Source organism: Salvelinus fontinalis, chromosome 34 (genome assembly GCF_029448725.1).
Source record: "Salvelinus fontinalis isolate EN_2023a chromosome 34, ASM2944872v1, whole genome shotgun sequence".
NCBI classification, from domain to species: Eukaryota; Metazoa; Chordata; class Actinopteri; order Salmoniformes; family Salmonidae; genus Salvelinus; species Salvelinus fontinalis.
This window is the reverse complement of record NC_074698.1, coordinates 16,089,940-16,105,696: the sequence shown is the minus strand read 5'-3', so window position 1 is coordinate 16,105,696 and position 15,757 is coordinate 16,089,940. Positions and strand designations below refer to the sequence as shown.

At 42.0% G+C, this 15,757-nt stretch overlaps 2 protein-coding genes across 4 annotated transcripts; one reads left to right on the top strand and one right to left on the bottom strand.

Moving 5' to 3' along the window:
• Window positions 1–10,923, top strand: LOC129833285 (phosphoribosyl pyrophosphate synthase-associated protein 1-like). 3 transcript variants are annotated; one of them, XM_055897754.1, is made up of 11 exons: window positions 2–403; window positions 967–1,019; window positions 2,980–3,046; window positions 3,454–3,626; window positions 4,102–4,217; window positions 4,329–4,384; window positions 4,490–4,635; window positions 5,621–5,665; window positions 7,661–7,731; window positions 7,928–8,074; window positions 8,767–10,923. In XM_055897754.1, the coding sequence occupies exons 1-11, from the start codon at window positions 321–323 to the stop codon at window positions 8,923–8,925; spliced, it is 1,116 nt and encodes a 371-aa protein (XP_055753729.1). In that variant the 5' UTR covers window positions 2–320; the 3' UTR covers window positions 8,926–10,923. The 3 variants fall into 3 exon arrangements, with proteins under 3 accessions (XP_055753731.1, XP_055753729.1, XP_055753730.1); XM_055897756.1 differs by lacking the exon at window positions 8,767–10,923 and having other exon boundaries at window positions 1–403; window positions 7,928–8,760; XM_055897755.1 differs by lacking the exon at window positions 5,621–5,665.
• A 2,761-nt stretch (window positions 10,924–13,684) lies between these two features.
• LOC129833286 (ras-related protein Rap-2a-like) lies at window positions 13,685–15,436 on the bottom strand. Its single transcript, XM_055897757.1, has one exon. It carries the CDS (start codon window positions 15,420–15,422, stop codon window positions 14,595–14,597), a length of 828 nt encoding a protein of 275 aa, XP_055753732.1. The 5' UTR covers window positions 15,423–15,436; the 3' UTR covers window positions 13,685–14,594.
• Between the last annotated feature and the right edge of the window lie 321 nt (window positions 15,437–15,757).

The following is a 15,757-nucleotide window of genomic DNA, read 5'->3' as shown; positions in this document are numbered from 1 at the left end:
TGTGTTGTTCATCTCTTCATCTCCAGCCAACCACACACAGTCAGACAGACAGCAAAGCTAAAGAGGAGCTAGCCGCAAGCAATTTATTTCACTCAACTAGCATAACTATCTTGGGAGATTATATTCATACTGGATTTAATAAGGTCTAATAATAACAAAGTGCATTTTAACATCAACGTCGCACGTTTTTGTATCTTTCTTCGTATGACTACCTAACAGTTAGCTTAGCTTGCTAGCAAGCTGCAAGTGTGGTAACGTTAGTTTGAGAAGAAGCTAGCTAGCGGTTTACACAGGTGCTAGCTAGCTAACAAGCTACCAGAATGAATGTCGCAAAAAGTGGTTATCGGGTCTTCTCTGCCAATTCTACTGCAGCATGTACAGAACTAGCCAAGAAGATAACTGAGTATGTATATTTTATTGTTCTAGCTAAATGTATGTGTTATGATAGATAGCTAACCAGATAATGTTGCTAGCTAGCTCGCTAAAATGTGTATGCTGGTGTTTGCAGGTGCATGGCCACAGATGAAGTAATTTGAATTTAGCCAGGGGTCTTGCTTACTGTCATTAATCTATTGGGTTAATGAGTTGGTAATTTGCTAGATGTTGACAATGACATTCAGAGGCTTAAGGGAATTGATTTAATGTGAGACAATGTTGGGTGTCTCGGCTGTGTGAAACTGGGAACTGTCTTTTATTAACGTTAGTGACATTGAAACAGGGAGCGAGTGTCTGTGATCGAGCTGAACTCTCCCCATGTCTAGATATGCAAGGTAGTGGGCCCACTGTCTCTGAATTACAATGTGACACATTACAACATGTTGCTCGTTTGCTTGGGTTTCAAATGGAGGTACAGCAGGCTTAGTCAGAGTGGGATCAGTTTCCATGCAGGGCCTCTGTCCTGTCTGAATAAGACACATCACAGTGTCATACCTCTTGTACTGATTTGTCTGGTGTGTTTTTTCACAGACGACTAGGAGTTGAATTGGGCAAGTCGGTGGTCTATCAAGAGTCCAATAGAGGTGAGTTGAAACTAATTATGTATATAACAGTGGAGGCTGCTGAGGGGAGGACAGCTCATAATAATTGTAATAATAACATGGAAACCATGTGTTTGATACCTTTCCATTGACTCAATTCCAGACATTATTATGAGCCGTCCTTCTCTCAGCTGACTCCACTGGTATACAGTGCATTCGGAAAGTATTCATACCCCTTCACTTTGTTACTTTACAGCCAATATTCTAAAATGTATATAAAAAAAAAAATCCTCATCAATCTACACACAATATCCCATAATGACAAAGCGAAAACAGTTTTTTAGAAATGTTTGTAACTGTATTACAATTTTGAAACTGAAATCACTTATTTACATAAGTATTCAGACCCTTTGCTATGAGACTCAAATGTTTCTAAAACTTGATTGGAGTCCACCTGTGGTAAATTCAGTTGATTAGACATGGAATGGCACACACCTGTCTATATAAGGTCCCACAGTTGACAGTGCATGTCAGAGCAAAAACCAGGTCATGAGGTCGAAGGAATTGTCCGTATAGCTCCGAGACAGGATTGTGTCGAGGTACAGATCTGGGGAAGGGTACCAAAACATTTCTGCAGCATTGAAGGTCCCCAAGAACACAGTGGCCTCTATCATTCTTAAATGGAAGAAGTTTGGAACCACCAAGACTTTACATAGAGCTGGCCACCCAGCCAAACTGAGCAATCGGGTTGAAGGGCCTTGGTCAGGGAGGTGACCAAGAACCCGATTCCTCTGTGGAGATGGGAGAACCTTCCAGAAGGACAAACATCTCTGCAGCACTCCACCAATCAGGCCTTTATGGTAGAGTAGCCAGACGGAAGCCGCTCCTCAATAAAAGGCACATGACAGCCCGCTTGGAGTTTGCCGAAAGGCACCTAAAGACTCTCAGACCATGAGAAACAAGATTCTCTGGTCTGATGAAACCAAGATTGAACTCTTTGGCCTGAATGCCAAGCCTCACGTCTGGAGGAAACCTGGAACCACAGGGGTGAAGGTTCACCTTCCAACAGGACAACGACCCATAGCACAAAGCCAATACAACGCAGGAGTGGCTTCGGGACAAGTGTCCTTGAGTGGCCCAGCCAGACATTGAGTGGCCCAGTTGTAACGTAACACATGTGGAAAAAGTCAAGGGGTCTGAATACTTTCCGAATGCACTGTATAAATCATTGGTTGAAACAAATTATTTTCCAATCGTTTCGTTCTGTACAGAACCATCAATTTTATTTTTCGTTCTGTTGCACTGTTCTGACAGCAAAATTAAGTGGTGAACCGTTTCTAACCCCAAAAACGTTTTATATCATTCCTTCCTTTTTAAACCTCTGAAATGGAAGATTAAAAAAACAACAACATTTAGTTCAAAATTAAATCACCACCAATTAGTGCGGATAGAATAGCTTGCTATGGAGCGGGCAAGCTATTTACATGGATTGGACAGACAAGTGTAGGGTGCGAGAAGGGACTGAAATTGAGAGCGAGAGAGGGAGGGCTTTGCATAGGCGCTTTGTTGCATTTTTTGTGGGACTGAAAAAAATGCCTGGAACATAAAATAATGTTATTAACCGGTTCCCATACTTTTAAAATAACTGTTCTGTTCCAGAACAGTATAGATCACGTTCGTTACCGATTCTGTTCCTCCAAAAAAAAAAAATGGTTTTGTTCCCTGAACCAGTTCCAACTCCTAGTTGAAACCCAGTCACTCTGCCTACTCTGCTAATACAAAGGACAACTTATTTGTTTGGCCTGATACAAAGCATTTTTTTCTTTTAGATAAAATTACATGTTACAGATAAGTGTTTACAATGGCTTGATAATTATGTCTGAACTGAGTGTTATGCCCTAGTTGACATAGACAAGTCTAGGCACATTTGGGGAGCTGTAAGTGTAAAGTTAGCATTTTACCCACACTTGCTGTTGATTCAACTTTATGTGACCCTTGATAGAGACCAGAGTAGACGTGAAGGAATCTGTTCGCGGCCTAACTATCTTCATCATCCAGACCATACCCAGGTGAGTAGACTGAAATATGTAATCTCCTCCACACTTCTGTTCTAGGACACACACACACCTATACTGTGTGTGTAATGTGGTGCAGCCTTTAGGACTATGCATATCAATCTATGTTGTAGGAGGGGTATTCACACAGTCACATCACGTGTTAGGTTGCATTACCCATATTCAAACCTGTTTGATTCACACATTATAAATCAGGCACAAGCTCATCTACCATAATATGAATAGCTACCAGTGTTATTAATAGCCATCCTCTTATCTGTCATCTGACTTGGCGTGCACAAGCTGTACTGAGCATATGTTGTTGCCCTCTGCTGGAGAGTTGCTCAGCATGAGTTTGCACTGACCGCACCATAAATGTGACCATTATTTGTTATTGACACTTTTCCCTTTTTTTTAACCAGAGATGTCAACACGGCCATCATGGAGCTGCTGGTCATGGCCTACGCCCTTAAGACCTCCTGTGCAAAGAACATAATTGGGGTCATTCCCTATTTCCCCTACAGCAAGCAGTGCAAGATGAGAAAAAGGGGTTCCATAGTGTGCAAGCTGCTGGCTTCCATGCTAGCCAAAGCAGGTAATTACAGCCTGTATGCAAGTGTTAACAGTTTACTGTGTTAAAGGAAAATGAATACATTTTTCAACTTCATATTTGTAATCTTCAGCCCCACCCCAACATCAAAATATGTGAAAATGGCACGTTTTTTTGTTTTGTGGAAAAAATATAGAGGAAGATAAGTGTTTCCAATGACGTCAGCGGTGTGCATCACGTGATTTTAACCAATAATGAGTATGCATTGACTTCTAATTGTCTACTAATTGGTTGATGTCATTGGAAGCACTCATCCACCTATTTATTTTTACTACAAAATAGAAACGTGCCATTTTCACATGTGTTGGTGTTGGGGTTGTGCTGGAGAAGAATTTGAAGTGGAAATGTTTTACATTTCCCGTTAAACTTGCCACTGTGGCTGATTTCTCATTCTGCACCCTCTCTTAAAAGCAGTCTGCTGTTTCTTCAGTCTCTTTTCTTATCCTCTTTCTCCTTCCAGGTTTAACTCACATCATCACCATGGACTTACATCAGAAGGAGATCCAGGGCTTCTTCAGTTTTCCAGTGGACAACCTGCGTGCCTCCCCCTTTCTGCTTCAGTACATCCAGGAGGAGGTAACCATCTCACTGTAGCTCATGTGCCATGCCTGGTAGTAAAGTTGTAAGATAGTAAACTACACACAGCAGCCTATTCGATGTAAAATGTGGGCTCTCACTTCCCTTCAGGTCCCAGATTACAGAAACGCCATTATTGTTGCAAAGTCACCGTCTGCTGCTAAGAGGTAACATACTATTTAGTTACGGAGGCCTGGAGTGTGATCATCTAATGTAAATAATGTAAAAGGGTGTCTGCATTTCTCCAGTTTTTTCTTGCTGTTGTCTTTCAGAGCTCAGTCCTATGCAGAGCGGCTGCGTTTGGGCCTGGCAGTGATGCATGGCGAGGCTCAGTGTTCAGAGTCTGACATGGCGGACGGACGACACTCTCCCCCCTGTGTCCGTAACACCTCAGGACACCCTGGGCTGGAGCTGCCTTGTAAGACTTCTCTAGAAGCCCTATATAGCTTATAGCTTGGTAACTAGCCAGGTGTAGTTGTAGTCAGTCTGCCATCAGATCAAATTGAAACTGTATCTTTGTCTGTAGCTTCCCCAATTCTTTAGTGTTGGTCAGGCTGTGTCTGTAAGATATAGATGGATGCATAGATGCCTGTACTCGTCAATGGTTGCATCCAAAAATATGTTAAGTGTAGTGTGAAATGTTCAAGTCTCTGAATTATTTGAAGAATTATTTCAACCCCCCAAAATATCCATTGCAAAATCCTCATATGGATTTAATGTCAGCACTAACAGCTTCATAAGGGATGATTCTGCTATAACCATTTTAACACCTGACATTATTTTTTAAAGGATCTTGAATTGTCTAGCCTATTTACTGCATGTTCTAATTCCACAGATACACTGTCTCTACTAATGTTGCGACCTTAGCCTCCCTAAAATGTAAAGGCATTCATACCAAATTGTTTTAGAATGGTTTGCATGTTTAAAAATGACATTTTGTTTTTCATTTTGAGAGAATGACACTAACTTGATATTGAATATGTCTCATTTTCTCAGTACATTCGCGGTAAGGCTGTTAAAACAGTTGGGTCTGACAAAACATGGTCAGACTTTCTGTCTGGGCTTTGTGTCATTGGCAAATGACTCCAGAGTATTTATTATGCCCAACTGGCTGTGTCCCCCTTCAGCTTTAGTGTTTGTAATAATATTTGTATTATTTACTTAATTTATTATCCTTGACTTAGAAAATCCTCTTATTGTAAGCCTGGGTCAGTTGCAAACTGTCCTACACATTTCTTGAATGAATAAGCTTAGAGGAATGGTTTTGGATTCTTCACGGGTTAGCTTTAACGATTTTGCTTCATGTAAGAGGATTTTCCCAGTCCTGGCTTCATGTCTTCGTAGTCTGTTATGTCGAGTCTCTGTGGATGTGTGTTAACGTGGTGTTTATTTGTTGATAATAGCTGGCAGCAAACAACAAGCTCCGTTCCCAGGCATAGAGCTCCCAAGTACGACCGTAAACTTAATTCACTTTTGACCACCAAATGGTTCCTCTCCAAATGGTTCCTAAATGCGTGCATGTAGTGATCAAGGGTTTTCGAATCATCTTGCCAACAAACAGTCTTAAGTGCAAGGTCCTCAGTTGTGATTGAGGAAAGCATAACAAAGACAATCAATGGTCCAATTACAAATGATCTGGATCAGTTAGTTGATGTGGTCCAGCGCTACAGATCCATAGTGGATGTACTGATGCCTATGTACCCTCACTGCATACTGTTGAGATCCTCATCAGGAATGGATCAATGTCTTCCTTGATCCACAGTCAGGTCTCCAGCAGTGTGCCGTGTCAGAGGCAGAGACTTCAGACTGTTTTGCAAGATGGCCTGAAAGCCCTCCGTTAGTTGCTTTGTGAGACTCTCTTCAATCATCTGACAAACGGAACCATTTCTCCCAGATACATGTTTTTATTTTCATCCGGACTCATCTTGCCAATCAACACATCATGCTTCCCTATTGAAGCCTCGCCCGAAGGAGTCTGGTTTACACCTGGCCTTCAGAAATGCATGTTTTGAATACTAATTAAGCATGCCTTTGATATATAGGCCTAATACAGCATGTTAGGAAGAGGAAACAGGATCATCCTTTTTTTCAGAATCTTAAGCAAATATCCAGATTTTTGGGTGGGTGGCAGCATGTTGTTCTTGTATGTGCTGCTGAACACACACAGTACAGTACACCACAGTAGGTCAGGTCAGGGTTATGCTGTGTTCACCCTATTCCGTGCTGCCCATACAAACCACTGGGCTGCTGTGTCACGCACCTTGGGCCTTCCCACATTTAAATAACTATAAATCCTAAATGTGGACCCTACATGTCAATAACAACACATCTACTGGTTTGGGTGTGAATATGAAATCTGATTATAACCTCAAACCATGACTATCACATATTAGTTGTATTATAGCTTATGTATTCCTTAGCTCAGCAATGCTGGCTTCTAGCTTCATTGAGAGGATTGCTGAGATCTTCAGGCTTTTCAACTCTTGCCTCACATATCCAAGACAAGTTTATCTCTAACATATGTGTAGGCCTAACTATAGTTTTTACTAGATCATTTTGATTCATTTCTATATTCTACCTGAAAACATTCTAGGTAGTACCTCTTTAAGACTACAGAAGGTTTTAAGACCTAGTGGTGATGTTGATGCATTTTGAAAAGCTGAAATGTTCCAGTGCTTATTATTGCTTGTGTGTGGTCCCCTGTAAGGAAGGCATGTGTTCCAGGAAGGAATGTGTTCCTGGCATGAACCTGTGTTCCCTGCTCATCTCTAGCATCCACTAGCCACAATCAGCTTCCCCACTCTGGCTGGCTGATTGTCCATCCGCTGATTGCGCGCTTCCCCCATTGACTGACAACAGTGGTGTTCAATAAGACAAACCTGGAACATTAGTAAGCGTGTGATTACCTCATCAGTGCTTGTCTGCCTCTATCGTTTTTGATGGATTAACGACAAGATTAGGTTGTGCATATTGCTATATGCAAACTGTTGCCAAATGTCTGCACTGAGCTCTGAGCAGACAGTGTGTTGTGGAGGCAATTTAATATCAGCGTCTGATTGGGTATGCTGGGCAAAAAGCCTGTCATTTTGATTATCCTTGTGCTGGAATGAGTTTGGCATTCCATTTCCATTCCATTCCACTATAAGGGTATAATTGGGACAATTAACAGAATTTATCTAATTTCCCAAATACATCTCATTTTGAAAAGAGAATGTTAGTCAGTTACCCAGAAGGGGGGGAATTGCATGGAACATCAATTATTAATTGAAGAATACATAATCATAACAGTGATTGAAATTGGACTTTGTAATTGTAGAAAGCTCATACTTTTTAACCCCATTTACCCAATCTACTCTGAGATGTATCTTCATTAGTTTTACTGTTTATGCCTATGGATACTGTATGTGATCACTAGCAGTGACCTATTCATTCTTCCTTTTCAGTAATGATGGCCAAGGAGAAGCCCCCAATCACTGTTGTAGGAGATGTGGGAGGAAGAATCGCCATCATTGTTGTAAGAAATGTGCCCCTTTGTTTGGGCCATTTGTGGTTTTGTCCTGGAAGGCCTGTGCTAAAATGAGCCACTTGAAATTAATTTTCAACATTTTGCCACATTGTATTTAATAACAGAATATGACAGCCTTAGATTATGGATGAAGGAACTACAGGCGTACATCATTTCCAATCCTGTGGTTGCCGTTCTTTCCCAGGATGACATCATAGACGACGTGGAGGACTTTGTGGCGGCAGCTGAGATTCTGAAGGAGAGAGGAGCTTATAAGATCTACATCATGGCTACACATGGGCTGCTGTCTGCCGATGCCCCCCGTCTTATTGAGGAGTCCGCCATTGACGAAGTGAGATACAGATGTAGGATCTTCATTTCAGACAGTTTGCTACAGCAGGAAAATAATCCTGCAGCAACAGGAAATGTGAATTATTATGTGGATTGTAATTAATAGATGTTTTTGTAGGGGTTGATACGTTTTTCATGAGGGAAAATCAATTGGAAATGACAAACTTCAGAAGCCTTTTTAAACTTCAAATACACTACAAGTTTTAGAAGCATTACATTTCCTGCAACAGGGTGATCAAATTAAGATTCTACATCTGTAACAGCAGCCTTGTGTTCTGAATTTATCACTACATCTTGAAAGGGGAAGTGCTCAGTTCCTCATCGTAAAAGCTTTTCAGTCACTTTACAACAGAAAGGCAGTGGCAACACTTTCTATGTACCACCTGTGTGCAAGGTATTGCAACTTGTTTCGTCGTTTGTATAAAGGCTGTTATAAGATACGGTAGTCAGGCACAGTTCAGTCTGGGAATGAGACAAAATAGACCACGCCGACGAACGGTTGAAAGCAGCGGGTGGCCCGGCCATCCTATCGCCTTTGACCACAGTACATTGTCCATAATTTTCCATTTATTTCCAAGCGATTCCACATGTAATATCAACACTGTTCGTGGACACCCACCAGGTGATCTACTGCACACGGCCGACCTTTGTTATGGTGTTTCCTCCTCTGATCCCTGTCTGTCTACCTCCCAGGTGGTGGTGACTAACACCGTCCCTCACGAGGTACAGAAGCTCCAGTGTCCCAAGATCAAGACTGTGGACGTCAGTATGATCCTGGCCGAGGCCATCCGCCGCATCCACAACGGGGAGTCCATGGCCTACCTGTTCCGCAACATCACGGTGGACGACTAGGCCAGAGACATAGGCTTCAGTCTGTGCTAGGTGAGGTGTTTGGAGAAAGGCTGGTGGTATACACGCTATGCTCCCCTCCTCTCTCCACAGTGCTAGAAGTGCATACTGTCCCTGTTGTCTGCACCTTCACATACAGCCTAGTTCAGATGACTAGGACGAGGGGGAGTACCGTCATCATATCCCCTCTTACAAACCAATAAAATGCATTTTCATCAGCTTTTAGTGCCCGAAACATAACATGGAGTTGCTCAATAAAAGTGATAAAAGAAACAAAAAGTTAAGCAATACTAAAAGGTTGATTTAACGTGCATATTTGTTGTCAGGTCATTTGTGTTTTTTTTTGCCTTACTATGCTAAGGTCTGGCAAACCAGCAATGCATGAATTACTGTACCTCACCTCCATGGTAGTTTTGATGTCTTTTTTAATTCCTCCATGCTTCAAGATAGGAAGGGATTTGTTATTTTGTTGGTTCACGTTCACTGTTTTCCCACCTGAATAAAAGGTGTAGGGGGGGGGATTTATTTTGGGTCAAAAAACTCCAGGCCACTCTTGAATGTCTGAAGCTAGATAGAAAGTATGTAGATATTATAATGGACCGATATTTTTTTCAAACAACTGCCCTTTTTCTGGCCCACAAATTGCTTTTGAAGAAAATCTGTGCCGCCTTCTGATTAATGTTGAAATCCCGATGTGGCCCTCGAGCCAAAATGATTGCTCACCCCTGGTCTAGCCACTGTCAACATATCTAATGATGGCTTTTTCTTCAGTTCTCCGTTATGAAGGAGGGTGACCGTATTTCACTCTGTTGAAGTATCTTCCCAACAACATCACTTATTGCTTGAATCATTCCCCCCCACCTCTGGCCCTCCAGGCCTACCGAGCACTGTGACTGCTTTGCATTTAGCTGCAGGTGTGTTAATGCAAAACCTACCGAGAACAAAGCTAAAGGAACCCTAGTACAGCAGCTCCCAACCAGTTCTGTGTTCCGTGTAACACCTAAGCCTCGTGAATTCAGGCTGACTCACCAAATACATCTAATAAGACCACATGTATTGTTTACCACCACACATTAGGCCACAGATTAGGAACTTTTGACCCACCATGTTTGAATCCCAAACACTGTCCTAGTCATTGTTACTGTATTGGTCCAGTCAGTCAACTATTCTCTGTGTAACTGTAACAAATGTCATGATTGCCACAGATCGTTGGGCAAACTGTATAACATCAGCTGGATATCGGAATGGATATTACCTTTTATATTAAAGGGGGATATGACATCCTGACTCTGAAGTAGACTTTCCTATATAGTCTTGTTGCTTCTCATTGGCATTCAGAAAGACTGACAATATATGCATTATGTGTCCATGCTGAGGTCATGGTTTTGAATATAGAAATTGTAATCGTGACCCTTTACTGTATGATGTATGGAATTGTGGTGTCAACTTGCTGATCAGGAGGACTGAGATCTGTCATGATGGATGCCATTTAGTGTCCCCTGTGAAAAGATGTGGACTAATAGTCAAACTGATGTTCAAGGGAAGTCGTGTCTGAACACTCTGTTGGACCTTTAAGCTCAGGGAGATATGCTTCTGAGGCAAATGCATAATGTATGTGAAGAAAAAACGCTCTTAATGCTTGTGCCTATGTCTCTGGTACAGCAAAGTCTGCAAATGTAAATGTGTTGCATTCCGTTCGGCAGAACTTTCTCTTTACCATTCTTTGTTACTTTTGTTGTTGACATTCGTTCTTTTGTTATCCTGTAGGATGTGATAATTGTAAACCGCTAACTATACCTGTGTACAGACATGAGGAAAGGTCCGTGGAGAGAAATAGCTGTTGCTATGCCAACTCATATCCATGTCTTCCGATAGCACGTTGATTTGTTACTTCACCCTCATTGTCTGATCTTGATGTAGCCTATTTGTGAGTTTATGATTAATCAAATAATTGGTGTCTGCATCCAATTTTTTGTAAGTTAAAATAAACCTTTGGCTTCATTTGTTTTTTGCCAGACTTTTTATTGGTGAACAAAATTGTAATGTGTTTAATAATGTAACCAGTTACATTTTATTCTGGAGAATTCTAGTATCTCTAGTCTTAACAATCAATTGACTCTTCTGTTAAAATGAACCCTTCACATTATTCAGGGCAACCTTTATCAGATCCCAGAACTATTGATTTGTAGTTACACAATTATTTGACCATCGCACAATCCCAATATTGTCAATTGTTATACTTGATCAGGGGAAAATACCACTGAGTTTTATCTACGCTTTGATCAGAGAACATTACTTCTGGTTTGTGTTGTTGTAGTATAGCTACCTAATGCAGTTAGTGGACAGTACAGTGAGACAACTTCTTCAGATGAAGTCAGGGACCCTTTACTTGTTCCAAACTTCTCAGGTTTCTACTCATCACTGAGGAGCTTTGACCAAGTCGAGGGGCAGAGACGGACTAGAAAACTCTTATCCCATGCAGTGGAGGCATTGGTAAGGATGCACATGCTAAAATACTTCACCACTCCTAAGAACTGTAAAAAGGTATGATAGAGACATTATAGACTAGTAATAGAATTTCTTTTAACTAGAAGTGCTGACTTCTGATGTTGGCCCTATGAAGTCTTGGATAATTTGCATGCATAATATTTAGGACCTGTAAGTTAGCCCATCACCTATAAAATAAATTGTACATTCTTTAAGTTTTGATAGATGGTAAACGGAAGCCCTTCCAACCCCGGAGAGAGTGGTACGCACCTGAGTGTGGGTCTCTGTCGGTGCGCGGTGGTGAGTGTGAACCAGCTGGTGCATTCGAGCTTTGTGTTTAAACAGGACTCAAAGGGGAACTAGAGTGTCACAGATCATAGGTCACTTCCTCGTCTGGGCAGAGGGAAACAATGCACCATGTCTCTGTGTGTGGCTGGAAAGGGGAAACATATTTCTGTGTGCATGTGTGTGCACAGTACTATATATTAGAATTATCACTAGAGCACAGTTGTTACAGTCTTAACTTTCATTAAGTACACTTATACTGGATTCTGATTGTTACTATGGAAACATTATCTGCAGGTAATTGTTGATATAGATAGCTACAGGAAGTCATATGCTAAATCTGAAATGTCTATGCAACCATATTATATAACTTAATTTTTTTGTGGCAGTGTCAGGTTAATGATGCATTGATCAGGAAAGTAGAATTTCACACTCTTTTCATATGGAACCTAGACATGATTCCCTGCAGAATGTTTTCTGTTACTAGCCATGTCAATGATCTGGGCATTGGAGGAACAAGTTGACATCCTGCCGAGCAGCACAAACAAAGGTCTTTTGTCTGGCACAGTGAGATGTTCCCTAGTATTTTATTTCTGCTCTGGCCAGGTTTTGTATTTACTAACGGGTTTCCCCATAGATTTCAAGGTGCGTTGTGTGACAGACAAGCAATGTCAAAAACATATAGGCCTACCACTAGAGGGTAATGTGAGACAACTTACTGTAACTGGTGACATTTTAACATTTTTTATTTAACATTTTATTTAGCTAGGCAAGTCAGTTAAGGACACATTCTTATTTACAATGATGGCCTACCAAAAGGCCTCCTGCGGGGACAGGGGCTGGGATAAAAAATATAATATAGGACCAAACACGCATCACGACAAGCAACACCACAACACTACATAAAGAGAGACCTAAGACAACATAGCAAGGCAGCGACACATGACAACACAGCATGGTAGCAACACAACAACATTGTATCAACACAACATGGTACAAACATTATTGGGCACAGACAACAGCACAAAGGGCAAGAAGGTAGAGACAACAATACATCACGCAAAGCAGCCACAACTGTCAGTAAGAGTGTCCATGAATTAGTCTTTGAATGAAGAGATGGAGATAAAACTGTCCAGTTTGAGTGATTTTTGCAGCTCGTTCCAGTCACTAGCTGCAGCGACCTGAAAAGAGGAGCGACCCAGGGATGTGTGTGCTTTGGGAACCTTTAACAGAATGTGACTGGCAGAACGGGTGTTGTATGTGGAGGATGAGGGCTGCAGTAGATATCTCAGATAGGGGGGACTGAGGTCTAAGAGGGTTTTATAAATAAGCTTCAACCAGTGGGTCTTGCAACAGGTGTACAGAGATGACCAGTTTACAGAGGAGTATAGAGTGCTGTGATGTGTTCTTTAAGGAGCATTGGTGGCAAATTTGATAGCCGAATGGTAAAGAACATCTAGCCACTTGATTTCACCCTTACCTGCCGATCTACAAATTACGTCTCCGTCATCTAGCATGGGTAGGATGGTGAAGATGCTTGAAGAGGTAGGATACTTATTGAAGGTTTTGGGAGGAAGTGATTTTTGAGGATGTGGATTTGTGATACTGGTATGATGTTTTGGGATGATTCTACGCCCCTGGTAATGAAGCTGATTTTATTATCAGCTTGTTGATTGTATGCTTGTTTGTGTTCTTTTTATTTATTCCAGAGCTTGGCCAGGTCTCTGCTGCAATCATACTGGAAATTGACAGATTCTTTGGTGGTATTGCTTTGTAAGTTGTTCTAAATATCATCTCTGGCTAGTCTGTTATACAGTCTCTGGCTTGTTGAGTTTTGACTTGAGTAAAGAGATTTGATGTTTGCATGATAAATGAGTCCTTGTCACACCTCATACCAGATGTGTTATTACTTGGCCATTAGTTTATTACACTTTTGTTTCCAATAAGCACCTGTCAAAATGAGTCCACCGAAAATGACCATGACTAATACTTTGATATATAATAATATTTTATTTATCATGAATAGACAATATATATACAAGTAATAAAACCATAATGTATTTGTTATACTGTTTTGGTGAATAAACATGATTTAATCATCAACATGTACTTCAAATTGTCATAGAAAAACAATACACTCTATATAATTTATATTTGAACACATTTTGTACGTTTTTTAATAAATAATATCTGTGCAAAATAACTCCAAGTGCATATAAATATTGCCAAACAACAAATTGGTATTATAGAATGAGGAACGCAACCAGAGTTGATTCAGACAAATTGACAAGCAAAATAAAGATTTGTCACAAAGAAACTTCACTTGATGAATAAAAAAGCTCTCATGACACATTGTCCAAATTCAGCTTTTGCCCAATTAGCCACAACTGTCTATCTTCACAGCTATTGCAAGTGAACACCGTCGACACTTACAAAAGGCAAACACAACAGTAACATAGTAGGACATAGATTGAAAACTTGACAAAGTACGCTCATTGACACTTTTGCACTGTCACAAGATATTTTTTAACAATGACACCACCACATTCAGGACATTCAGTGTTCTTGCACTTCTTTCATTTAGTTTCAGCTTTATCAATGTCCCGCACCTGTGTGATGTCATTAGTTCCGGTTCCCCTTTAACAGACAGTGTTCCTTTCCTCTACTTCAGTGGAAATACTGTGGTGGAGATACTTAGGATGGTTAGATGAGGAGGCTTACAGGGAATTGAAGCCGTCAGACTCCAACTCAGCAGCACGGTCTATAGCAGCAGCAGTAGTAGCACATTCAACACCACTGTGTTTGTCTGTAACACTGACCCAGCTTCGGGTCCCCATCCTCAGCCTCTCTGGCCCCTGTCTGCCTTTGTCTGCCTGTCAGACCCCTCCAGCCCCTCTGCCTTAGGAAATGAGGCAGCTGTTGGTCTTGTTCATGGGGGGCCGTTTGTTGCCGTCTTTGGGGAAGGTCTCCCTGCGTCGTCTCAGTGCTGGGCTCAGCCGGCTGGGCAGGTTGGCTTGTTGCAGCAGCTCCCTGAACACCTCCAGGACGTTGTTGTTCTCCTTGGCAGACGTCTCCAAGAAGCTGTTGTTCCAGTCCAGCTCCACAGTGGACAGCACGTCTTCGCTGGACACCGTCCGCTCGCCATGCCGGTCCGTCTTGTTGCCGACCACCACGATGGGTGTGAACTTGTCTTCTTTGACCGCCAGGATCTCGTCTCGCAGGCTCTTGACAGCCTCCAGGGACTCAGGGTCATTGATGGCGTACACAAGGGCGAACGCGTCGCTGTTCTGAATGCAGAGCTTCCTCATGGCCGGGAAGGAGTAGCTGCCGCTGGTGTCCATGATGTGGATGGTGACCTTGGCCCCTCCGATGTCGAACTCCTTGCTGTGCAGTTCCTCCACGGTGCGTCGGTGCTTGGGTTCGAATGTGTCCTGGAGAAAGCGGCTGATCAGGGCCGTCTTCCCCACGCCGGCCGACCCCAGGAACACCAGACGCACCTCAGTCTTCTCCTTCACTTCTAGAGACATGATGACTTCCTCTGACACACTTCCTCTAACACTGGCTCTCTCTCTTCCAATTCTGCTATTGTTACAAAATAACTCTCCTTGAACCTTTAGAGATGATGGAGAAGTTGGACTCTGCTGCAGAAGCTGCTGGAGTTTTTCAGTGAACAGGGACAGTGTGGTAGTTTGTAGTAGTAAATCACTGAGAGTAGCTGGCAGTTGCATCTGTGTATGTCTGGTTGCCTGTGCACGTTATTTATGGTCTTTCTCAATCAGAGATTCCATGCCCCCTCCTGCTCTCATCCAATCAGGAGAGTGGAGTGTCTCTTTGAGTGAATTCAAAGCAGCCAATCAGAAAGACTCATGCAAATGACACAGAATCAGATTGCGAAGGAGGGAGGTGACGGATAGGAGTGAGCCCAAACCAGCGGGTGTATGTAGGATGCATTGTTTGCAGTGAGATGATTTTCGTAAACCCATGATTGTATACTTTCATAAGACCTTTTGCACACAAAAAAGCAATTGTCTGCTCTGTGTATGGGATTGTTAAATCAGCCTAT

Coding starts and splice junctions, on each gene's coding strand:
- LOC129833286 (XM_055897757.1), bottom strand. CDS start 15,422: ATGCAACTGCCAGCTACTCTCAGTGATTTACTACTACAAACTACCACA.
- LOC129833285 (XM_055897754.1), top strand. CDS start 321: ATGAATGTCGCAAAAAGTGGTTATCGGGTCTTCTCTGCCAATTCTACT. Junction 404..966: donor CTAGCCAAGAAGATAACTGA/GTATGTATATTT, acceptor GTTTTTTCACAG/ACGACTAGGAGTTGAATTGG. Junction 3,627..4,101: donor TTCCATGCTAGCCAAAGCAG/GTAATTACAGCC, acceptor TTCTCCTTCCAG/GTTTAACTCACATCATCACC.